Source organism: Myzus persicae, unplaced genomic scaffold, assembly GCF_001856785.1.
Source record: "Myzus persicae strain clone G006 unplaced genomic scaffold, MPER_G0061.0, whole genome shotgun sequence".
Lineage (NCBI taxonomy): Eukaryota > Metazoa > Arthropoda > Insecta > Hemiptera > Aphididae > Myzus > Myzus persicae.
This window is the reverse complement of record NW_019104031.1, coordinates 74,965-101,040: the sequence shown is the minus strand read 5'-3', so window position 1 is coordinate 101,040 and position 26,076 is coordinate 74,965. Positions and strand designations below refer to the sequence as shown.

Here is a 26,076-nt window from a genome sequence, read left to right as displayed (position 1 = left end):
TTGTTTTTTTATATCCTCATTTGCAATATTTATTTTTCTGGCTGGGTTATTTTCTTCACATTTATCTTGTCACACACTAACAATTTACAATACACTGTATAGTATTATTATATACGTTATTCTGTTGAAATACTATACATCTAAATACTATACTACATGTCGAATCTTTTACAAACATTTTTATATTTGTGAATGTTACAGAAATCATTAGCCGAAACGAGATCTAACCTGGATTACTTACAGATCCTTAGAGATACATCCGTGGATATGTACAATATAGAATCTCTGTTCGACATCATACCCATATTACCGGATTTGTTTTTAAAGTTTATTTTCATATATGAAGAATCTCTTTACTACAATAATGTGTAAGGCACATTTTGCGCTAATTGTCCTAACAAATACTTTATATGTATTATTTATACATTAATTTGATAAACCTTTGATCTATTTTAGACATAATTTTGACTATTTGTGCAGTTGTCTGTGTAGTCAAATAATATTTTTATGCCGAAAAACCATAGACACTGTCACTATACTTGACTGTGACATAAAGATGTTGATGGATTTCCTTTACAAATGTTTACTGTGTTGTGAACATTTTTTATCTATATATTCTGAAGTAACAGTTTATTTACTTACAACCGATAGTTTCGAGATAATGGGTTTTTTTTTATATGTGTGCCTAGGTGATAAAAATTTATAATAGTCAAGATAAAGAACACTTATGGGTGAAAGCAAAAAATGTGTACAAATTTATTGAACGCTGCAAAGATTTGAAATATATTTCGAAATCAAAAATAGTATTTAAAAGGTATCAACTTTGTATTACTATATGATAATGTGGTAGAGGTTACTTAGAGACTAATGTTAACAACATTTTACCAGGTTAAACGTATACGATATTGATGTAGCGAAACCAAATTTTTCATTCACCCCTGGAGATTATTTCGTGATGTATGTGGATGACAATGAACGTTATTACGATGTTATTCTCCAAGACTTGAAAAATCCTCTAATACACATATTCAACGTGCTTGACAATGATTGGGCTTACCATATCAAGAAGTAATGAACGATTGATAAATTATACGTATGCTAAATATAACAAAAATCACATTAAACTATTTTAATGGTTGGTAACTATAGTTTATAATTACTTATAAATTGCCGACGAGAAGTTGAACTATATTTTGCATTAGATAAGTATCGATCTAATTGTATTGTATTATTATTATTATTTTTTTTTTGTATGTTACTGTTGTATTATTACACACAGTATAAAAAAGCTTCTAACAAAAATAAATCATTCAAAAAATGAACTTTGATATATTTTACTAAAATAGAACGAACAATTGAAGTATTAATAATTGTTTAACTATAGATTTCAGAATGAAATCAAACAATTATGTTTAAAAATCGAACAGCTAACTGACATGGCGTTGAAAACAGCGTGCAATGAAATAGACTGTATAAAAATATTACAGGGATTACGATATTTCATCGAATGGCCACCACTTAAGTATTATTTTCGTATAAAAACCAGAATAGTATATACATTTATAATGGACTATATTGCGTCGGTGATGGAAATGTTTCACAACAATAAGTATTGGATATCTTATTATATGCCAAAATACTCAGGTATCTGTATGATGGCCGTCATCCAGTACAACAATATAACAACAATAAAAAATGTAAATTTATATACTTAATAGTTAATATTATTATCTTAAATTAATTAATTAGCCGAAATGGTATTAGATAAATATTTTTAAATAAATTTTAAAAACAATATTTCAAACACTGTCTAATACGATGTGGTTGTCTTAAAATAGGCCATCTTCAACCGGCCTTGGTTATTGACATGTACCCTCACTAAACAATTACGGGAGGCGTATAATTCTTTCACAGATCTTTATCAACGAATGCTTAAGAATTCATTTAGAGCCTGGTGGAATCAAATTGATCCAGAAATTGAAAATCAACTGGAAAACCATATTTTTGTAAAACATCAATTGACAAATCGTAGTTTTAAATATACTTTAGATTTAAAAAGGTATCTATTATATAAGTATTTTAATGAATTGCCATACTTTTAAAATGTACAAATTATTTCGTTTTCCTGTAAAGTTCCGTCTATGATTTGACTACGGAAATAATTTGCTGGAAGTTAATCAAAGTAGGAATGCCATACGAGTACTTAGAATTTACCAAAATGGCTCGAAAAATAAGAAATGTATATAAAAATACGAAAATGGTTCTCAAGAACTACAATTACATTATTGCAGGTACTTTTTTTATCATTGTGATTGATAATATTGTCTATGGTAGATTAATGTAAGAATTGTACGTGTTTCACACAGGCTTATCCAAACAAGAAGTACAACTGTTTTATGAAACAATACATGCATGCGTCAAGACAATAGATCCGTTGGCTTTTAAATATACTTGGGCTCAATCGGACAATGTTAACAAATATATTCCCAGGTGTTGTGAACAATTGGAATCAGTTAAGTCGTATTTGAGTAACGTCGATAAAAAAAGTTTTTTTCAAAAAATAAATTTCTTATTAAATCATTAAACACAACGGTTAGGTCCAAGACATCGAAAATTGCTATAAGCAATGCAATTCTGAAATATTGGAAATATGTCTACAAATATCCAATACGCCGTTATTTGGCAATGAACTTGAACTTATAAAGATAAAAGGTTTGAACCATAGTACGGATCATTACAGGTTTGATTTCAAATTTTAAAAAAAATGCCTATAGTATAAAATACAAAAAATTTAATACGATTTTTCTTTCAACAGTAATAGGAATTCGGTTATAAAAATTATCGGCTATTATAATGAAATTATCAAATACGTGACTGTTGTATACGAAGGATTTGAAAAAAACATTAGGCGTGTATGTACAGTTGTGGCAAAATATTGTATTCGATTTTTAGCTATTTACAGAGAAGATAAAATATAAAATAAAAATATTTAAATTGATTACATGTCAAAACTATAAGTATAAAATATTACATTATTTAAAAAACATTAATTTAAATAGATGATGTCGTTTTGGGAACACTACCTAGTCAAAATTGATATTCTCATACATGAATCGTTAGTTCTCAATGTAAGATGGTCTATGAAAAACACTTTAGCACAACGAAATGATACAGTGTTTTTGATTAATGTCAGTTTACATGGCAGTAAAGTAAGATTGACGGAATATTTATTGTTGTTATAATATTTTTGATCACAACCATTCAATCCATTTGATTGTTGGCAGATTATATACAATCCAAGTTTAATACAATTAGTGGTATATTCTATGAAGCTACTTTTGGATATGGCTACAGCATTAAAAGTCATACCTAGGTTGTGTCACACATTTAAAATGACAAACCTCAATTTGATGCCATACAGCTATGCGATCGCCCACGACCGAGTGTGCTCTGATCTGCAAACGGAGATCGATTTTAGTATGTATAAACCAGAAATTACATTTATTCTTTGATCAGAGAGGCCAAACTACGGTTTTAATCTATGACACCCTTTAATGTCGTAAACTCGTAACATTTGGTGGTATTATCTAATTGTTACATTTAAATATACAATAATTTTACTATAGTACTTATTAACTATTAACTATTAACTGTTATAAAGCTGATTTAGAGTATTTTTTAAATTATATTTTTTAATTCAGTTTTTTACATTGCTGTATATTTAAATGTTTAAATGTTAGTGAAACCAGTTAAATTGATTTCCTAATATTTATTCTTTTGTCTTATTAAGCAACGAAGGATATATTATTAAGTATAAATACTTATATGAAAACCTTAATAAAGTTCAGTGATATTTGGACTTTGGACAAACGAGAGCAATTAATTAAATTTCAGTCATCACCACATAATGCGGATTCTATTGATGACAAAATTATGTTGTATGACAAATCACATGTAATTTTTACAAATTGCAAATGATAATTTTTCTTAAATTGTTTTGTTAGGTACCAAAATTATATAAATGTGTTAAATGATATGGAGACCGAATCGATAGTATCTTGTATTATTATAAAAATCACTGATATGATAAAGCAAGTAATAAGACACTGTCAAGATTGGATTTTCAATTATTCCCAGCTACTTTTAGGTGAAACAGTCGATCTTATCGAAGGATTTTATGAATACATTGAAATGAATGGTGAACGGTAAGTCTTAAATAAAACTTTAATATACAATGTAAATCAAAGTAATATGAAATGCATGCTTTAAATATTATTACAGTGTAATGTTACCACCATCAAACCTGGATGAAATGGTTAAATTTATTGAATACAAAAAAAAAATTGATTTAGAGTGTAGTGCAAAAAAAGAAGAGATAAATTTGATTACAGAAAATGTTATTGTTTTAGGTAAGTTTTCGATAAGATTTGGTATATACAATATATAATATACATTACATTTTGTAGTCTGAGTTTTACTTATACTTTATAGACAAACACGAAATACAAATGTCAGATGCATTACGCAGCTTATACAATGATTTACACAATTCGTGGAATAATTATACAATCTTATTGAGCGAGGCGGAGTTAATGTTAAAAGAGAAACAAGATGAATTCCATGAAATGGTGTTACATGATCAAGAAATCTTTAGACAAAATATTGAAGACTTTAAGAAAATTTGGGAAGAATTTAAAGAAACCGAATCTAAGAATGTAGAGTTGACCTCGTATGGTTCGTAAAAGCAATCACCTCAAAAACCGTTTCTTTTCATATTATTTTTCATACATACGTCAACCTCATATTCAATCATAGTTCATAATATTGATATCTATAAATGGATAAAGTTTGCACAAATACATTTTTAACTGCGGCATACTTTGTTTGAGATTCTGAGTAGAGTGATGAATGAATTTATTTTACAATAATTGTTTTAACTTTTAACATTATATATCTAGTAGAACTAATGTTTGGATGTTCAACTCAAGGGGGGACATCAAAATGTTTCAAAAAAACTTTGTGTAAACATCTTCTAGACATTGTAATATTTTGATTTTTTTTGTTGGTCTTCAGTTCATTTCCAATTTCCGATTTCTTTGATATATTATTCAAAAAATTCACTTTCCCGCAAAAAATAAGTGTTGCAAATCAAAATATGAAAATTTTGAGAAATACATTTTTATTTCTATAGGTGTCTAGTTATTTTGTGTACACAGTTTAATATCCACTTAGGCTCTTTCTCAATGCCGAGGTAAACTGGATACCTCATATACAGCATAGCAACTTCTCTAGTATTTTTTAAAAGTATATTATTGCACATTCAAATAGCTGATATTTGGACTAAATAAACTCAAATGTAATAATAAATATTTATTAATAGTATATTACATTACAGCTGCTTTGGATTACATGTCTAAAATGGAAGACAAGTATCAACAATTAAAAGCCGAAGAAAAGCAATTGAAATATAATCTTGCAATATTTAATTTAAAATATGTGAAGCCACCACAACTTAATATTAAAAAAGTAAGATAAATACTAAATATAAAATAACTTTCAATAATTAATTTTAATTTAATTTAATATTTGCAATCTATAACCTCTCGAAGTTATTTATAAAATGATAATTTAGAAGTCATTAAAATATTATACATCAACTTTATTTTATTTTAAAAGTGTATTTAAACGGTTTAATTAAAATATATGGATGGTAGGATAAAATCCTGTGCAAGAAAAATAATCTTGAAAGCTATTAGAATGTATTCCATAATGCTAGGCATTTGAAGATTTGTTAAAAAATTAAATATAATAAATTACATGAATTGCTCTTAGGAAATGATTTTCTTGCGTCAAACTTTTACAATTGCTTATAATTGGGACAATACGTGGAATAAATATAAATCTGCAAACTTCTGGGAGATCAAAGTATCTGAAATAGAAGTTACTGTACAAAACATTTACAAAATGTTAAATTCGTCATTGAAATTGTTAAAAGATGAAAGTTGGAAAATGCTAGAAATCAAACGTGATAGTTTGGACGCTTTTAGGCGTGTTTTACCACTTATTAGTGACTTGAAAAATCCAGCAATGCGTAACCGGCACTGGGATGAAGTACGAGAAGCGATGACTAAGTAAGTAAACGTTGAGATATTATGAAAATAGTATTAAGCTGTAGTAATTAACCAAATTTAAAAATTGATTGAATTTCAATAGATATTTTGATGAAGCTGATCCCGGTTTCACTTTGGAACTAATAATGCAAATGCAAATGCAGAAATACGGAAATCAAATAAGTGATATTTCAAATAAAGCAACAATGGAACTTAATATAGAAAACGTAAAAGTCATTCAATATTCGATATAAAACAATAATTAATATTCAATTAATTAATTATTTATGTTTCCACTCAGGCAATAAAATCAATAGCAGATACATGGATTAACATGGAGTTAAATATAAAATATTATAGTGATGAAGATATTTATCGTATTTCAGTGGCCGATGATACATTACAATTGTTAGAAGAACATTTAGTACAATTATATTCTATGAAAGGATCAAAGTAAATAATTATCCAATACTTATTGATATTTTTTTATCAACAAATATTTTTTTTTTATAGATATATTTCTATATTTTTCAAAGATGCTGATCATTGGTCAAAAGGTATTTCCCTCGTCACAGATGTTCTAGAAATAACACTTTCTGTTCAAAGGCAACTTCTGTATGCAATGGTATATGAGCAATGTTTAATAACTTAGGTGAACGTTGATGTATTTAATTATTTCTACCATCTTAGAACATATTTAAAGGAGAGGATATTCGTATTCAAATTCCAAAGGAAGCCGACGAATTTGATTTATTAGCAAAAGAGTGGAAAAAGATAACATCTAAAATGTTTACAGACAAGAATCTGTTCAAGGCGACTCGTTCAAAACGTATATCTTATATTCATTCAGTAAAAATTGAAATTTAGAAGTGTTTATTATTGAAATTATGTAATTTATATATAGCTCTATTAAGACAATTGCAAGCTATGAGAGCACGATTAGATGCAACCCAGAGAGCACTTGAATTATACATGGAGACAAAGCGAAACATCTTTCCTCGGTTTTATTTTATATCCAACGATGACTTATTAGATATACTAGTACATTCAAATAATCCAAAACGCTTACAGCCACATTTTAAAAAATGTTTTGACAATATTAACAAATTAGAACTCTCAGTAATTAAAATATTAGTTTTAATTTTTTCATATTTATGAACTATTGTAATATTATAAATTTGACTCAAAGGATAATGACACATCAGCCGTAGGAATGTATTCGGCTGACGGAGAATACGTAGTTTTCACAAGTAGAGTCAAGTGTAATGGACCTGTAGAACATTGGATGAGCTCTATTGGTAATTTTCTTAAACTGATTTCAATTCTGTCACAATTATAATTACGTGTTTCTTATATAGAAGCGGTAATGCGAGAATCACTTAAATATAAGTTAGTACATGTTTTGGAGGCGTTGAAGAAAAACCTTAAAACTCGTGATAAATGGATATTAAAATGGCCAGGACAGTTATGTATTACAGCGTCTCAAGTATGTATTATACACTTATTTTTCAAATGCTTAATGAATTAAATTATTATTATGTTAAGATTCAATGGACAGCTCAATGTACAATGGCGTTGTTACAATCCAATCATGCTGGGAATAGTAAGCCATTAAAAAAACTCCGAAAACGACAGAAAAAAATGTTATTAAAGTTTTCTGATGCTATTCGAGGAGACTTATCAAAAATAGATCGATTAAAAATCGTTTCATTGGTAACTATAGAAATACATGCTAGAGATGTGGTCGATCATATGTATAATTCGAGTATGTAAAATGTATTATATGAATCTAAAATTAAACAGTTAATTATATTAATCATATTTAGGATGTATGAATGTGACCGACTTTGAATGGATGTCACAGTTACGGTTTTATTGGAATAAAAAAGAAGGTGAACTGACCATACGACAAACAAATACTAATCAGCCTTATGGTTATGAGTATTTAGGAAATTCTGGAAGATTAGTCATCACACCATTGACCGATAGATGTTACATCACAATGACTACCGCACTAAATTTGTTTCGTGGCGGTAGTCCAAAAGGACCTGCGGGTACAGGAAAAACTGAAACTGTAAAAGATTTAGGGAAGAATTTAGCTTATTATGTCATTGTCATAAACTGCTCTGATGGCTTGGATTATAAGAGCATGGGACGTATGTTTTCTGGTAAATTTATACAAAGTTTACTTGTATTCTACCACTACCTTAATTTGTATTCCTTATTTTATTTCTGTTATTAACAGGGCTTTCACAACAAGGCGCTTGGGGTTGTTTTGACGAATTTAATCGTATAAACATTGAAGTATTGTCAGTCGTAGCACAACAAATACTGTCAATATATTCTGCTCTTGCAGCTCAAAAAGATAAATTTATGTTCGAGGGCTCGATAATAAACCTTATACCTACATGTGGTATTTTTATAACAATGAATCCTGGATACGCTGGTAGGACAGAACTACCTGACAATTTAAAGTCAATGTTCCGTGCCATATCCATGATGGTTCCTGATAGCAAACTCATTGCTGAGATTATGTTATTTGGAGAAGGTTTTAGAGAAACCCGAGTTTTAGCCAATAAAGTGTTTGTTTTGTTCGTGTTGTGTAAACAAAAACTTAGCAAACAAGATCATTATGAATTTGGACTTAGAGGTTTGGTTTCATTAATAAGGTATGCTGGGCAATGTAGACGACAAAATCCACATATGTTAGATGATGAGGTATGAATCACTTTTGTGTAATCTTCAATAGATAAATGAATTAACTTGTTGCTAATTATAATGATAAAATATTAAATTAGGTACTATTATTGGCAATGCATAACATGAATTTAGCAAAACTTACAGTAGATGATCTTCCAATATTTTTGGGCATCGCGAAAGATTTATTTCCCACTATCACTCTACCAGAAGTAAAAAATGACATACTTATTCGTGCAATAAAGCAATGCATGGCAAATAAAAACCACCAACCATCAGAATCTGCCATTGCAAAAATTATTCAGTTGTACGAAACCAAAATTTCTAGGCATTCTGTTATGCTATTGGGGCACACTGGAGCCGCAAAAACTTCTACATGGGAAACTCTAAAAGAAACAATGGCATTATTAAACTCTGAAAAGGTTGAATTATTTGAAACAGTTACTGTAAGTCTAACGTTTATATTTAAAATAGAATGGAAATAAAACATGTTAAAAATTCACTTAATATGAGCTTACTATATTTTATATACTCTGCATCATGTAATGAAACCTCAGAACTCAAAAGCTTCACATTATCATTTCAACAACCATCTAGTTAGCATTTTATTAGGATGAACTCGCTAATGCGATTTTTTGCACGGCCATCGGCAACGAAAGATTTCTAAAATTTTACTCTGCCGGACTACTACCGGTCGCATCTTAAGGTTACACTTATGATACACAATAATATAATCATAATGTTAGTAGTAAAATTTTTAAAGACCTTATACAATTATAAATATTTAAAAAATACTAATTTAAATTAACTTTAGGTAAATATCATAATAAACTATTAAATTAAAAAATAATTGTATATCCGATGATAAGTAAAAATATTTTGAGTCAATTTTCAGCATTTAAGATTCCTATTTGCATAATTGTATATATTTGTGTTTGTGTACATTATTTAAATTGTTTACAGGAATATCCTTTAAATCCAAAGGCACTTACTCTGGGTGAGCTGTATGGAGAATATAATGCTTCAACTCAAGAATGGAAGGATGGTGTATTGTCATCTTTGATGCGCTTAGTTTGTTCAGGTTGCCAACATTAAAAAAAATATGTAGTTTGATATTAATAGTTGAATTGTCTATAACAAATTTTATTTCGTACATGAAAAAAAAAACATTATTTTGAACCTTAAAAGTTTTTTCATGTCATCAAATTATGCGTTCCTAGTATATATATATTTTTTTTCAAACAAATATTTAGATATTCAAATGAATCAAAAATGGATACTTTTCGATGGCCCAGTCGATGCACTTTGGATAGAAAATATGAATTCAGTTATGGATGACAACAAAGTCTTAACGCTTATAAATAGCGAGCGAATTACAATGCCTGAACAGGTAAAACGATTGTAATATCTTTATACGATACAAATTGTAGAAAATATATTGGGGGGACTTGCGATACTGACTATTAAATTAGGTATCCCTCCTTTTTGAAGTTGAAGACTTAGCTGCTGCATCTCCCGCAACTGTTTCTAGATGTGGAATCGTGTACAATGATTATAAAGATTTTGGTTGGAAATTGTATTACAAGTCATGGTTGAACAACTGTGAATTTCAACCATACAAGATTAATGTCAGTATCTAGTGAACCATTGTTATAGACATACACAATAATTAACTAAGCAATTAATATTTTTAGATAGTAAAAAATTTTGAGAAATATGTAACTGCTGTGCTAGAATTTAAAAAGTTGAACTGCGTTGAAACTGTTCCTTTACCCGAATTGAGTTCTATTGTTACGTTATGCACATTGCTGGAATGTTTTACATTTAATGATTTAGCTATTAATATGCCCACCGGATTAAATTCCGATGATTACGATCACCTAATTAAGCTATGGTTTCTTTTTTGGTAAAAACTGGTACGATTAATTAAAATCATTACAATACAGAAGAAAAATAATTTTCTAGTGTGGTTTGGTCAATTTGTGCAGCAGTTAATGAAGACGGCCGTAAGAAAATTGACACTTTCTTTAGAGAAAAAGAAGTAGTATTTCCAGTAAGCGATACAGTTTATCACTATTATGTTGATACAAAAACTGCACAGTTTTATCACTGGGATAACTTTTTGCGAGATAGTTCTTGGATATACAAAACAGAGTATACATCATATCATTTATAGTATGCATCTGGTTAATTATTTCATTTTCAGGTTACCTTTTTTCAAAATTATCGTACCCACAATTGACACTGTTCGTTACAACTATCTTGTAGAAGCATTTTTAAGTAAAAAGCGGCCCGTATTATTGGTTGGTCCAGTTGGCACTGGCAAAACGTTGACCGTTCAAAAAGCACTGGAAGTTTTGGATAAAAATAAATTTTTATGTATAACAATTAATATGTCAGCACAAACTACAGTGCATAATGTCCAAGAAACTATTGAAGGAAGATTGGAAAAACGTACAAAGGATACTTACGTTCCTCTATCAAGTATAAACTTATGATAAAATATTGAATAAACTTAATACAAATTAAAAAAGTTTAATGATAACTATAAGTAATACGTATAAGGGTTGCATGTTAAAATGCACATCAATTTTTAAAAATATGTTCTTTATTTTCTTTATTCATTTTCATGTGTAGATAAAACGTTGGTGACATTTTTGGATGACATGAATATGCCTGAAAAAGAAATTTATGGTGCTCAGGCACCACTAGAATTGATTCGACAGTGGATAGACTACGAGTTTTGGTTTGACCGACAGACTAGGTTACTGAAGTACGTAAAGAATATGCTGTTGATTGGTGCCATGGGGCCACCCGGAAGTGGCAGGAGCTCCATTAGTAACAGGCTGTTGAGTTGCTTTAGCGTGATAAACTTGACATTTCCCGAAGAAGCTCAAATATCAAATATTTATGTGTCAATGTTAAGTCAACATCTGAAATCATTTGTAGAACATATACGCAACTTAAGTATGATGAGGATATTAAGATATATAACACTGTGTGGATATTGTATTAACACATTTTTCACCTGTTGCAGGAAATGGATTAACTAACATGACAATTAACCTTTACAAAAGCATAGTAGCTAACTTGCTGCCAACACCTGCCAAAATGCACTATTTATTCAATTTAAGGGATATATCTAAAGTGCGTCATTCATCGTATAGTAATATACATTACACGCGTTTCTGTAGTTATGAACTTGATTTCAAAATTTAAAATATGCTGAAGATTTAGTCATGCCTGATAAGACTTTATATAATAAATTACATTTTCTCGACACATTGTCAAGTGCACAATTCCATCTCCTGACAGTTAATTACATTTTTAGGTATTTCAAGGCCTGTTGCGCAGTAATACTGATTACCAGACAACTGACAATGCAATGTTGCGGCTTTGGTGTAATGAGGTGTTCCGCGTATTTAACGACAAATTAATCGATGAAAAGTAAACCATTCAAGCTTCCTGTGATAAAATGTATAGTAATGTATATTTTATAACTTCATAAATTCTGATTTCCACGTAACAGAGATCGAGAATGGTTCATGGAGCAAATGAATGTTCAACTGGGAAAACATTACGATGTGACTTATCGAAGTCTATGCTCATCAGAACAAGGTCTAATATTCTGTCATTTTTTGAACAAACATTCACAGTACGAAGAAGTTACCGACGAAAAATATCTACGTGAATTTGTCGACGATAGCATAAAAGAATACAATTTAAGCTTTGGAGTTATACCAATTAACCTCGTATTATTTAGGGACGCCATCGACCATGTATGTCGCATTGTCAGAGTTATATCCCAACCAAGAGGCTATATAATGCTGGTCGGCATTGGTATAGTGTTCATAACTCATCATTATTGTTCTGCTTTAATAATGAGTAATAATTGTTTTGATAGGTGGATCTGGACGGTCCTCACTTTCGAAGGTTGCTAACTGGCTATGTGAATACAACATGTTTACAATAGAATTGAATAAATCGTATGGAATAGCAGATTTCAAAGAAGACTTAAAACGCCTGTACTATCAAACAGGAGTGAGGGATCAACAAACGTCGTTTTTGTTTAGTGACACCCAAATTGTCAATGAAACGTTTTTGGAGACCATAAATAACATATTAAGTACTGGTGAAGTACCACAACTGTACAAGGAGGAAGAGTTTGACGAGGTTAGAATACCTTATTAGTTATTAGTGTTGAAAAATTTAATTGCGAATTTGTATTGATATTTTTAGATAAAAGAGCAATTATCTCCCGCTGCTAAAAAAGAAGGTATTCCGGAAACAACAGATGACATTTATTCATTTTTCTTAGATCGCGTCAGAAACAATCTACACATTATTCTATGCCTTAGTCCGATTGGAGCCAAATTTCGGTAAGTCTGATTTACTTATTGATTTATTCAAAATACAAAAAAAAACAACTGTGAAGCTAATATATGTGTATAAACGGATGAGCAGTAACTTTGTAGGTACCTACTGTTTTTTTTTTTTTATAAATGGAAAACTTGAACTTATTGGATGGTCGGGTAAAAACATAAATGCCAAAACTTAATCACTTTATCTTAAACAAAAATTATATTTTGCAAATGCGATCTTTGCTTTTTGCTGGGGTTCATTTCAGTTTTTCAGTTTTCAGTTTTCCATTGCAGAACTTCTGCAAGTGAGACTAAGCTATGTTAAAAATGTTCGATAGTTACATGTACTGGGATAACATCGTCTGTAGCACTTTCAACTTACTGAATTTTACTTAAATATAATTTATATATATTATATAGGTAATATGTAAATAATTTTAAACTACGTCTTATATTATTTCTATATACAATATACATAGTATTATACGTTTATTTCTTGATTAATGAGATTTTAAAAATTGTTTGTAATTCACTAATTTAACTTAATATCGCTTGCTTATTATATATTATATAAGTCCAAATTATTCACAATCTTCAATGTTAGTTTTCGCCATACCGTGTGCCAACACTTTCTTATTTCTGTAAGGCCTGCTAAGACAATATCGAACATAAAAATGATCACCTCCTTGCATTTTTTATATTAGGTTATAAACAGTGACCGAAAACCAACCATATTATAATTATATTACATATCGGTAGAAAACATTCTCATTTATTCGATATTACGAAAAAATTAAAAATATTTGTACAGATAAATTAACCTGGTATACATAGTTTACAATTAAATAATTTTACTGATGTTATTTTTTTTTTTTTTATTTATTTTTTTTTTTTAATTAGAACGCGTTTGCGTCAATATCCTTCATTGATAAATTGTACTACAATCGATTGGTTTTTGGATTGGCCTAAAGAAGCTTTACTGGAGGTGGCATATAGCTCTCTTACTACAATAGAAATCTTGGAAACTATAACTGGCGCACCAAGAGTAAGATTAAAAGTTTAAAAATACAAAATACCTTTTTATTATCCTTTTATAGATAATATTGATTAAGAATAGGATACATTGTGTTGAAAAAACCAAAAATTTTATAATTTTCTCAATAGATTATACAGTTTTTATATTTTACAACGTCAATTATCATAACAGTTATGTATAATGCTTTTTATTAAATAATTAAAACAGATATATGTAACTATTAGCTAGATGCCTCAATGAACTTAGGTTAATTACATTAGTATGATAAAAAATTAATATTAGAAGGACTAAAAAAAAAAATGAATAAAAAAAACAATGTAATACATGAAATAATCATATCTAATACGATAAACATTGATTAATATAATATCAATTTTAATAAGTTAACTTATACTATACATATAATAAAAAACTAATAATTATAATATATATTGCATTAGGAAAACATATAAAAAATATTTGTATACAATACAAATAAAAAATTGTATTTCTTTTTGTTGCATATAGATTTATAAATGTTGGATAATATGATTGTTCCAAATTTTTTTTTAAATTCATTATTCCATGAATACGCAAGAAAACATACAATGTACATCTATGGGCTATGTCCTAACTGTTAAAGATTAATAACTTAATTTGTATATTTACAAATTGTGTATACTTCAACCTCCAATAATACAACTTAAAATATCAAATTACTATGGATAGCTTAAAACCAGTCAATTTTTTTTTCAGAAATCAAAAGTAAAGATTACTTCTATAGTTCTGTGTATTTATAAAAATAACCGTAATTGACAAAAAAAAAACATTGTGACTAATTTAAAAAATATTATTCATAGTTAACTTTATTCATTGCTCTAATTATTATTTACTGAACATAATACAATTTTAAACATATTAAACAATCCATTATCTGTTTGTAACTGATAATTTATTAAACTATTTATACGACGACCATAATACACAGTTTACCAGTACGAAGGTATTACTAAATTATAGTCTTAATATATTATTATGTTTTTGAAATGAGCAACCTTCTTTATAAGCGTTGCAGCATAAATTGTATTCATGGGCTCAGCCGTTGAGTCCAAAAAGCGTTACTCGACAATTTTTGAATCAGATGATCAGATTTAGACAGCCGGTCGTCGTGTTCATCCTAAATATTCTGGAGCCAATGAACTGGGTGAACTGGCCGGCCGACGAAAAACTTCACTGTCTTCTTATCACTATCTAACTCTAATGCCATGTTGCATAAAAAAATGATTACACTTATTGGTTCATTAAAATGTAATGCACCAATCATGGGCAGCTAAATCTTGTTTTAGAGACCCTTAACTCTTTATTGATTCATTGAATGTATCGTACAACCCGTCATATAAAGATAGAAGTACTCTATAATATATTATACTTAAATATAAAAAAACTGGAAGACAGTCGGAACAACCAGGTAGTTTATTTGAATTCTAAAGTTTCTATGGTAATAAATACTAATTAATTTGACTTATCTTTGTATAATTATAATAAATGAATTTCAATTGAAAATATTATTATTTTCATTTTTTCATTACAAACTTGATATTTGACAGTGATGAACTTTTTTTTCATAACCTTTGTAAAGTAGTTTCACTTCATCCTCTAGTATCATTGCAACTCGCACGATTTTTTTCTTATTTATGAAATTTGTTTTTCCCAAAAACTTGTCAATAAGCAATACTTTTATATTAATAATATAAACATACAATCAAATATTTTAAGAAATTTAAGCTACAATATTTATTAGATACCTTCTCTAATTAGTATAGTTTTTCGTATACAATGGTTTAACATTAAATTACAAATGGAGGCATACTCAATGACAAGTTACACCCAATGCATTTATATCAGAATGACTTCCCTGTTTTATTATAATAATTCAAAATACAATTACAACTATTATTATATATAGGATAATTATAATAAGTATACTTTAATTTATAATTTATTTATTCTACAATATCATTAGAAGTCTTAAAAAATATTAAGTTAATTTATTTTATAATTATCTAATTTCACCCAAGTATTTAGGTAAACTCAAAATATTGGATGCATAGTTAACATAATGTTATCTATTAATTATATTATTGTGGATGATTAAAATTGTTTGGAAAGCTCCACAATTCTCGTTATTTTCTATAATTTTATTAATATTATAAAAATTCATAAATGTAATTGGTTAACCTTTTCACTGCTACGGACGTATTATTACGTCGCACGCAAACATACCGTTCCCTGCTACGGACGTACTATTACGTTCCTTTATCTACAAAACGAAATACGCACGTTATCTCATTAGTGATTACACCGAAAAATGCAGAAAAATTAAACGAATTTAACGGTATAAAAAAAACGTTTCTATGTTCATTGTGGTAGGAATGAAAATTTATTTGACATTTATTTGTATTATGACATATTATTAAAAACATAAAAATTTTACAAATTATTTAAAAAGTCGCTTATGTGCTCTATGTTTAATTTTATAAGCTTTATACAGCTAATCCATATGCAGATACATATAAGGTATCTATATACTTTCTGAAATGTAGACAAGGAAAAAGGGGTAACAGTTTTCTCTTGTGTTCAGTGAACATAACTAGTTGGTGGGAAAATGTTCCACACATTTACCCCAAATCACAAACGACATAAATTAACAAAATTAAGATTCGAATTGCAAATTTTTGGTTTAACATATTATGTTGTGCTTATAAATACCTTTTGTTAATTTTTCAACTATTAACATCTTTTATAAACATTTATTTTGCAGGTATTTGATGTAGATACAGTTTCTTTATCAGAGGTAATTTACAGCAAACCAAATACTACATTGATGATTTATTTACTATACATTTTTATTTCATAGAGTGAGCTAAAACTATGCATTGCAAATTTATTTGCTGTTATTCACCACTCAGTAGGAGAATGTTCCAGACTGATGATTTTAGAATTAAAGAGATACAATTACGTTACACCGACAAATTATTTAGAACTAGTAACTGGATATAAAGAGTATTAAAAAAAAACATATAAATATTCTATATATTTATTGATTTGGTTATTTCAAATAGAACATTACGTAATAAACGAATCGAGCTTGCAAACAAATCGAATAAATTAAGAAACGGCTTGTATAAAATAGATGACACCAGTGCAAAAGTAGCTGGAATGACAGTAGATTTAGAAAAAGCAACTAAAATTGTTCAGGCATATACCGTCGAGTGTGATCAATTTCTTGAAGTTATTTTAAAGCAAACCTCAATAGCTGACCAACAAAAAACTGAAGTTGATGAGAAAAGTATTAAAATCAAAGAAGAAGAAATTGTGTGTAAAGAGTTGTATAGATTGGCTATGATTGATTTAGAAAAAGCATTACCTGCACTAGAGGAAGCTATGGAGGTGAATAATTATATAAAAATAACATACGATTAATGTAATCATTGTCTATTATTTAGGCTTTAAATGCACTCAATAAAAAAGATCTTGCTGAAGTAAAATCTTTTTCAAAACCCCCGCATAGAGTTAAACTAGTGTTAGAAGCTGTGATGATATTAAAAGAATCTGAACCTAGTTGGACTGAAGCCAAAAGACAGTTAGGAGATCCAAATTTTCTAACGCAGGTTAATTTCATGTTAATGATATAAGTTGATTAAATAAATAATACTAAATGAAACTTTTAGCTAAAAGATTTTGACAAAGATCATGTGTCACAAAAAGTATTAAGAAAAATAAATGCATTTACATCAAATCCAGAGTTTGAACCTGATAAAGTAGGAGCTCAATCAGTGGCTGCTAAATCACTTGCTCAGTGGGTCATCGCAATAGAAAAATATGCAATAATTTACAAGTACGTCAAAGAATATTATGTACTTATGGTATCTGCATAAATATGTTGTTACAACATTGTTTCGTCTAATAGAATTGTAGCTCCCAAAAAAGAATTTGCAGAAGCAGCATTGGCCGATCTTAATGAAAAGGAAGCTGAACTACTTACTGCTCAGCTGAAATTATCACAAATTCAAAAGCTGTTATTGAAATTAAAAATTGATTTTGATATAAAAATGGAAGAAAAGGAGCAACTAGTTAAAAAGGTTAATTTATTTAGAATTAAAATGTATATTATTATGTTTGTATTTTGAAAATTAATTTATAGGCTGATACTTTGAAAAGAAATCTTGATAGAGCAGCATCATTAATCGAAGGACTATCTGACGAAAAAATACGATGGACGGAAACTGTAAAACAATTAGATATATATTTTGACTATTTACCAGGTGATTGTTTACTGAGTATAGCATTCATTTCATACATGGGTCCATTTCTATTTAAGTATAGAGATATACTTTTGAAATTATGGACAAATTCAGTAAAAGATATGAAAATTCCAAATAATCCATCATATGACAATAAAGATTTTTTATCTGATCCGGCTACTATAAGAAACTGGAATATCCATGGCTTACCCAACGATGACTCAAGTACAGAAAATGCTATCATAATCAGCCGTAGCTCGCGGTGGCCTTTAGTTATAGATCCACAATGTCAAGCATTGAAATGGATAAAAAACATGGAAGCAGAAAATGAATTGAAAATCATTGATTTTTGTTTGCCAAATTACATGAGTATTTTAGAAATGTCATTACAAAACGGAAATCCAACACTGTTGCAAATAACTTCTGAACATCTCGATCCATCAGTGATGCCAGTTTTATCGAAATCTATTATTGAAAAAGGTTAATATTTTTCTAAGTACTAGATTTTATTTATTTTTAAAGTTTAATAAATTCACTAACAGTCAATTTTTTTAGGAAATGAGCTTTTTATTAAAATGGGAGAAAAGATGTTACCATATAATGACAATTTTAGATTTTTTATAACAACTAAAATAAGAAACCCGTATTATCCTCCTGAAATTTTTACACGAACAACAGTAGTTAATTTTGCAATTAAAGAAGAAGGGCTTGAAGACCAACTTTTGGACGTTGTTATCACAATGGAAAAACCAGAATTGAAAATACTTAAAGATAATTTGATAATTAACATCGATCAAGGGAAAAAGACACTGGTTGCACTAGAAGATGAACTACTTAGACTACTCAATGAAATTGAAGGATCACTGTTAGAAAATGATGAACTTTTTCAAACATTAGCTTCTTCAAAAGTGACATCAGTAACTGTAAATGAACAACTTGAAATTTCTTTTTCGACTCAAATTGATATTGATGTTGCTCGTGAGGTATGATTAAATATTTTACATTAAAAACATTATATATAAACTAAATTCAAATAAATATAAATAATAAATAACTAATTGTTTATATTATTTGTAATTGTATTGATTTACAAAATTAATTTCAATTTTAATTTATTTTGTAGGGTTACAGAACTTGTGCTAAACGAGCCTCAATTTTATTTTTTGTCCTTAATGAACTCAATCAAATCGATCCTATGTATCAATTTTCGTTGGATGCATATATGAGTTTATTCCAGAATTCAATAAGGAAGAGTGAAAAAAATGAAAGACTCTTTGAAAGATTAAATCATTTAAATGCTTACCATACATATGCGGTTTATAAAAATACTTGCAGAGGGTTGTTTGAAGTTCACAAATTATTATTTTCATTTCAAATAATTATAAGTTTATTAATGGCTGATGACTTAATACCTGCGTATGAAATGGAGTTTCTTTTAAAGGGTGGTATCGTAGTTAATAAAGTAGAACAGGCAGAAAACCCTTGTGCATGTATGTCTACAACCATTCTAACTTAAAATTAAATAAATACATTTATATTATTTTAAAGCTTGGTTGTCACCGTCAAATTGGGATAATATTTCTGAATTAAATAAATTGCCAGGCTTTCTGGGAGTAGAAAAATCATTTGAACAGTTTTCTCGAGAATGGAAACAATGGTATATGTCTTCAAATCCGGAATCAATAAATCTTATTGGTGAATATTTGTTCAACTAATGTATACTAATATATCAGTTAAAACTATTAATGTATCCAATAGGTAAATGGAATGAGAACACTAATTCATTTCAAAAAATGTTATTCGTAAGATCTTTGCGATTAGACAGATTATCATTTGCAATAACAAATTTTATTTCCGATAAACTCGGTCCTAAGTTTATAGAACCACCAGTTATGGATGTCAAAAGTGCTCTAGAAGATTCTAGTTGCAAAACCCCATTAATATTTTTATTATCTCCCGGAGTAGATCCAACTAACACATTAGTTGGTTTGGCTACAAGTAACAACGTATTGTATGAATCTCTATCTCTGGGTCAAGGTCAATCATTAGTTGCAACACAGTAATATCACTTATAATTAATAAGTGATTTGTAATAATATCTATTTATTTAATAGTTTAATTGAAGAAGGACAACGAACAGGAAAATGGATATTCCTTGCCAACTGTCATCTTTCTTTATCATGGATGCCGCAGTTAGATAAAATAGTTGATATTATGCAAGACGGTAAATCTCACCCGGATTTCAGGCTGTGGTTAAGTTCAAATCCTGATCCTAACTTTCCGATATCACTATTACAAAGTGCTATAAAAATGACAACCGAACCACCAAAAGTAGTTTTCTAAAAATTTAAAAATAACAATAACTGTAATAATTTTATATTTAATGTACTCAGGGATTAAGAGCAAATATGAAACGTTTGTATCAGAACTTAACTGATGAAAAATTTGATAAATGCAATTCAAAAGAAAAATACAAAAAACTAATATTTTCTCTTTGCTTTTTTCATTCAATATTAATTGAAAGAAAAAAATTTCAAAATCTTGGGTGGAATGTGATTTACAGTTTTAATGATTCCGATTTTGAGGTAAATAATATTATAGCGAGTTAAATTTTAAATATTCTATTAACTTATAAATCTCATTTGTATAATAAAATAATATAGTCTATACATTATTTACCATTTTATTTTATAGGTGTCAGAAAATTTGCTATCCATATATTTGGATGGATATGAAGACACCCCTTGGAAAGCTTTAAAATATTTGATTGCTGGAATTTGTTACGGGGGTCACGTTACTGATAACATGGACCGAAGACTCTTAGATACATACATTAGTCAATATTTTAATGAAGATGCAATTAATACTCCACATTTCAAGTATAATAATTTATTTAATTATATTATTGTAGGTATAACCAAATATATTTGAATTAATATTATTTATAGCAATAATTATAATTACAACGAATACTTAGGTAATAAATACCATTTATTAAAAACATTGCTTGGTATACATAAATACGGTCCATTATAAACGCTTTAATGATAGCCATTTATACCAGGTGTATCTTATGTCATTGTATTCGGATTTTTTTCAACAATTATGGATCGATGATATGAGATTTCGAAAATGCAAGAAAGACGTGTTTCTTCATTGTTAAAAGGAAATTTTTCTATAACAATTTCAAGATTTTTGAACACTCAGTTGTACCAACACAAAATCAACTTTATTTTTTCAAATAGTAACGACTATATTTTTTAATGGATTCTAGTAAGTCTTTTTTTTCTGAATTTTTTTTATCAAATCAACAATTTTAGTTCACTAGTTCATCGACTACAGTATATATGGTACTTTTAAGTTTAGTAAATACATTTATACTTTGAATTGAAATAAGTGGTACTAATTTAATTTCAAATATATAAATATTTTTTCTCTCAACTATATTTTGATACTTAGTGTTTCGTTCATCTAACAAGATAACTCATTTGGGATAAATGCCAATAAAGTTGTTGGCAAACATAATTCATTATTTCAATTTAAACATACAACCATCAAAGTAAGTAATATTATTGTAATTTTTTATAATAATCGTATTTAACTAATTACTTTACATTATTTTCATCACAGTTACTTTTCTTACTATGACAAAAATTTGTATTCTTTGGTATGTGGCTAAGTTGATAATGGTATAATGGAGATCGACTATCGACATTAATACGTATGTCTTATGTGCGGAGGTGAAAAAAAAAGTTTTTAGTGACAAATTGTCATTTTCCAATTTTGCAGAATTGAACTGCCAATACTGTCGTTATAGGTCTCACTCTAATTAGTAATTTCCATGTCCTGAGACAAGGACTTACATAATATTATTTTTTAAATTTGTTTAATTCCCAAGTTAAACTATTATGAAGTTAACTATATATTTACATAAATATTCAATATCAATATATTACGTTGGTACTTATAATTACAGATTTCCGATATTAATATTAACAAAATGTCTCTCTTCTGGAAAAAAAACATGAGGTGATAAATATGTCCTGATTTTGGGGTTAATTTTTTTAAAACAACAAGTAAGTATTCTAAGCTTATAATAGAAAAATTACAAAATAAAATATAGTAGTTAATATCCAAAAGAAATTAAGGGGATGTCTTTCAACTTCTAAATTTATATTTTGCACGAGATGCCATTATAGGGATGCAAATTTAATGGTTCAAATTTCAAACTTATATCACCACTAGAAGAGCATAAAATAATATTATTTTCGTTACACATAATTAATTTTAACCTCCATAAACAAGATATATCAATAATTAAACTCCATTATACCATTATACCATTATTACCATAGCCACGTACCGAAGAAAACAAATTGTTGCTATAGTGAGAAAAGTAACTGCGATGAAAAATGTATAAAGTAATTAATTAAATACGAATATTATAATAAATTACAATAATTGTTGGGGTTTTAATTTAGGTTGTATGTTTAAATTGAAATAATAAATTGTGCTTGCCAACAATTTTGTAGGAACTTATTCCGATTTTGTTTAGGAACGTCTCGTTGATGACCAATCTTATTGTGTCAAAAGATGGTAGAAAGAAAAATATTTAACTCTTTGAAATTAAATGTATACTATTTATTTGAATTCAAAGTATTAATAAATTTATTAAGCTTTAGAGGACCATAGTTAATAAGCTAGTGAACCAAAATTGATGATTAGACTACCAACATTTTCAGAAAAAAAAAGGTTTACCAGAAATCAGAATCCATTCAAAAATATAGTTGTCACCATTTGAAAAAATAAAGTTGACTTTGCTGTTTGTACATGTTTTTTTTGTTTTTTCGAAAACCCCCTATCATAATCTATAATCGTTAAAAAAACCAAGCGTACAATCACATAAGATACACCAGATATTCCTTAATTACTTTTTCCAATACTACAATACTATTGTGGTTTCTTTGGAACTACATAGTTTCAAGGTGAACTATAGTTTTAAAAAAATGTATACTTAAATGAGAGAAACAGTCAACAAAATCATACTTAAAATATCAAAAAACAAAGTATTATGTAATACATTATCAATTGTTAGAACTATACCAATATTATGTATTTAATCATTTTTATTATTTTTCTTACATGTATATAGGTATTATTAGTTGAAACTCATTAAACATTTTTTTTTTTGTTATGATAATTCTTCAATTAATTAATTTAAAAATCTATAATTTTCAATAAATATTAAGATATGATTGAGTACATGATTTTAATTAATAACATACCAATATCGATGATATTTATCATAAAATCTAAATTCTAGATAACGTTTATGAAAGAGTCATTTGTTTTAAAACTTTAACTTAAAATAAAATACATTAATTGAAATAGATAAAGTAAAAAATATGCTTATGATTTTTAAGGTTATCTTCGCTGTCAACTTATTTTATTCCAAGAGATGGTGATCTTCAAATGTACAGAAATTATATTGACTCATTGCCAATCGTGGATAGCCCTGAAATATTTGGACAACATTCTAATGCTGAAATGGCTTCCTTGATGGGAGAGAATCGTATAATTTGCGATGCCCTCATGATTTTACAAGGACAATCAACAGTGGCTGAAGAAAATACAGAAGGCAAAGTTTTAGACTTATCTTCTAAAATTCTGAAAAAACTACCTGATCTTATTGATTATGAAACTACTGCAAAAAATGTCAAAAGGAACCCCTTGGATATTGTACTGCTACAAGAGGTACTCGTCATAATCATAATAAATCTTACTTGCTACCAAAATAATTAAAAGCTAAATTCAACTCGGAAGACCTTTTATTTAGAAAAAAGAATGAAATTAAAATGCTCATAACACAAGCCTATGTGGGGTCTAGGTCGGTGAATACTACTTATGACATTTGAATGTATCAATTCAATCTAACTTAAGCAATTATAGAGTAAAATAGATTCTTCTGATCATACAATTTGCTATGTTATGCCTGTTAGCTGAGACATAATATGAGGGTACAACGTCTTCCTTAATATAACTATTAGCTACTCAAAATGAAAAATTTAATTTTTCTATAGCTTCAAGATACATTTTAGTTAAATTTAGAAATATAATATATATTTTAGAAAATAATTGTTCTTTTTAGGTACAACGTTATAATAGTTTATTGAGTGAAATTAAAATGTCATTAATCAACCTAATGAAAAGCATCAGAGGGTTAGCAATAATGACATCTGATCTTGAAAGGATATTCCAGTTTATAAATGATGGTAGAGTTCCTGGTCAATGGCTCAAAGGTAATTTAAAATGATGACACTTATACATAATACATTTTTTATTAATAAACCTTAACATAAAAAAAAACATTTAGCATATCCTTCATTAATGTCTCTGGGACCATGGACCGAAGATTTAATAGAAAGAATCAATCATTTTAAAATTTGGGCAAACAAAACCCATCCTCCGATTTTATTTTGGTTGGGAGCTTATACTTACCCAATTACTTTTTTGACAGCTGTATTACAGGTAATTATTTTTTGTTTCTGTTATTATTTATATTAACAATAATTGATTAATTAAAAATATAATTTAGATTCATTCACGAAGTTCGAATATAGCAATAGATTTACTTTATTGGGAATTTATTCCAATACAACCGGAGAGAGAATCACTAGCTCCAAAAGTAATCGTAGATAGTATGATACTATTAAAATATTGAACAAATATCTTAAATAATTATGAACATTTAAAATTATTCTAGGAAGGAGTTTACATACGTGATCTTTATTTAGAAGGAGCTGATTGGAATTTCAAAAAATCATGTTTGTGTGAATCGGTACCATTAAAATTTATTTCCAACTTGCCGGTTATACATTTTAAGCCCATAGAAAGTGCAAAAATCGCAAAAAGTACTATGCCGTTAAAAATGCATGTATTTTAATGTATGTTAAACACCTTACATATTTACACATTTTTAGATTTCTACCAATGCCCTATATATTATTATCCTTCGAGGTGTGGAGAAGGAAAAGAATCGTTTATAATCATGATGTACCTTGACAGTGGATCGGAATCTCCAGAGTATTGGATAAAACGAGCAACAGCAGTATTACTTAGTTTATCAGCCTAAACTAAAAATTATCAAAATTCATTGTTTATAACATTAAACTTATTTTTTTCTATTTCAACAGTCTGTACATATTTATACGTTGAAATATTACTACTTGATGAGTTAAAACATAAAGATATAACTAAATTACTTTTTATAATAAATGAAAATATTAATCAGAAACAGTAGTATTCTAACATCATAATTATTATTAATTAAAATGTGCAGATTTATAAAAATAAAATAGTAGGTGTATTATATTATGACCTTAATGTATAAATCTTAAATCAACAATAAATTTTTGTTAGTTTTTAAGACGAATATGTCAGTTAGTGATTACAATTTTGAAAGGCACAATTTACAAACTTATTATAGTGTGAATTGACAGGGTAAGCAAACTCCAGCATTGGCGCACATTCAGTCTTAAACTTGTTAGTGCTAAAATTTTTTACCCCAAAGTGACCCGTGGAGGGCTTGG

At 28.2% G+C, this 26,076-nt stretch overlaps 1 protein-coding gene across 1 annotated transcript in view; it reads left to right on the top strand.

The window, feature by feature from the left end:
• The window catches only part of LOC111037818 (dynein heavy chain 2, axonemal-like), a 31,394-nt gene extending 5,775 nt beyond the window's left edge, over positions 1-25,619 (top strand). Inside the window, 55 exon segments of the mRNA XM_022320597.1 lie at positions 202-368; positions 889-1,068; positions 2,134-2,291; positions 2,367-2,512; positions 3,060-3,209; positions 3,285-3,477; positions 3,791-3,954; positions 4,138-4,205; positions 4,282-4,409; positions 4,492-4,734; positions 5,396-5,526; positions 5,833-6,131; positions 6,214-6,337; positions 6,412-6,563; positions 6,624-6,735; positions 6,801-6,939; positions 7,015-7,229; positions 7,300-7,408; positions 7,469-7,596; positions 7,656-7,875; positions 7,937-8,278; positions 8,356-8,828; positions 8,909-9,253; positions 9,771-9,888; positions 10,061-10,197; positions 10,280-10,435; positions 10,502-10,713; positions 10,773-10,961; positions 11,014-11,291; positions 11,445-11,774; positions 11,845-11,954; positions 12,139-12,254; positions 12,337-12,647; positions 12,712-12,980; positions 13,047-13,186; positions 14,069-14,225; positions 17,038-17,246; positions 17,306-17,633; positions 17,690-17,854; positions 17,915-18,081; positions 18,154-18,325; positions 18,388-18,967; positions 19,043-19,470; positions 19,611-19,977; positions 20,036-20,182; positions 20,246-20,546; positions 20,602-20,818; positions 20,881-21,072; positions 21,182-21,366; positions 23,911-24,241; positions 24,636-24,786; positions 24,861-25,015; positions 25,083-25,172; positions 25,251-25,398; positions 25,468-25,619. Coding sequence (XP_022176289.1) covers positions 202-368; positions 889-1,068; positions 2,134-2,291; positions 2,367-2,512; positions 3,060-3,209; positions 3,285-3,477; positions 3,791-3,954; positions 4,138-4,205; positions 4,282-4,409; positions 4,492-4,734; positions 5,396-5,526; positions 5,833-6,131; positions 6,214-6,337; positions 6,412-6,563; positions 6,624-6,735; positions 6,801-6,939; positions 7,015-7,229; positions 7,300-7,408; positions 7,469-7,596; positions 7,656-7,875; positions 7,937-8,278; positions 8,356-8,828; positions 8,909-9,253; positions 9,771-9,888; positions 10,061-10,197; positions 10,280-10,435; positions 10,502-10,713; positions 10,773-10,961; positions 11,014-11,291; positions 11,445-11,774; positions 11,845-11,954; positions 12,139-12,254; positions 12,337-12,647; positions 12,712-12,980; positions 13,047-13,186; positions 14,069-14,225; positions 17,038-17,246; positions 17,306-17,633; positions 17,690-17,854; positions 17,915-18,081; positions 18,154-18,325; positions 18,388-18,967; positions 19,043-19,470; positions 19,611-19,977; positions 20,036-20,182; positions 20,246-20,546; positions 20,602-20,818; positions 20,881-21,072; positions 21,182-21,366; positions 23,911-24,241; positions 24,636-24,786; positions 24,861-25,015; positions 25,083-25,172; positions 25,251-25,398; positions 25,468-25,619 — 11,394 coding nt within the window.
• Positions 25,620-26,076: the final 457 nt, after the last annotated feature.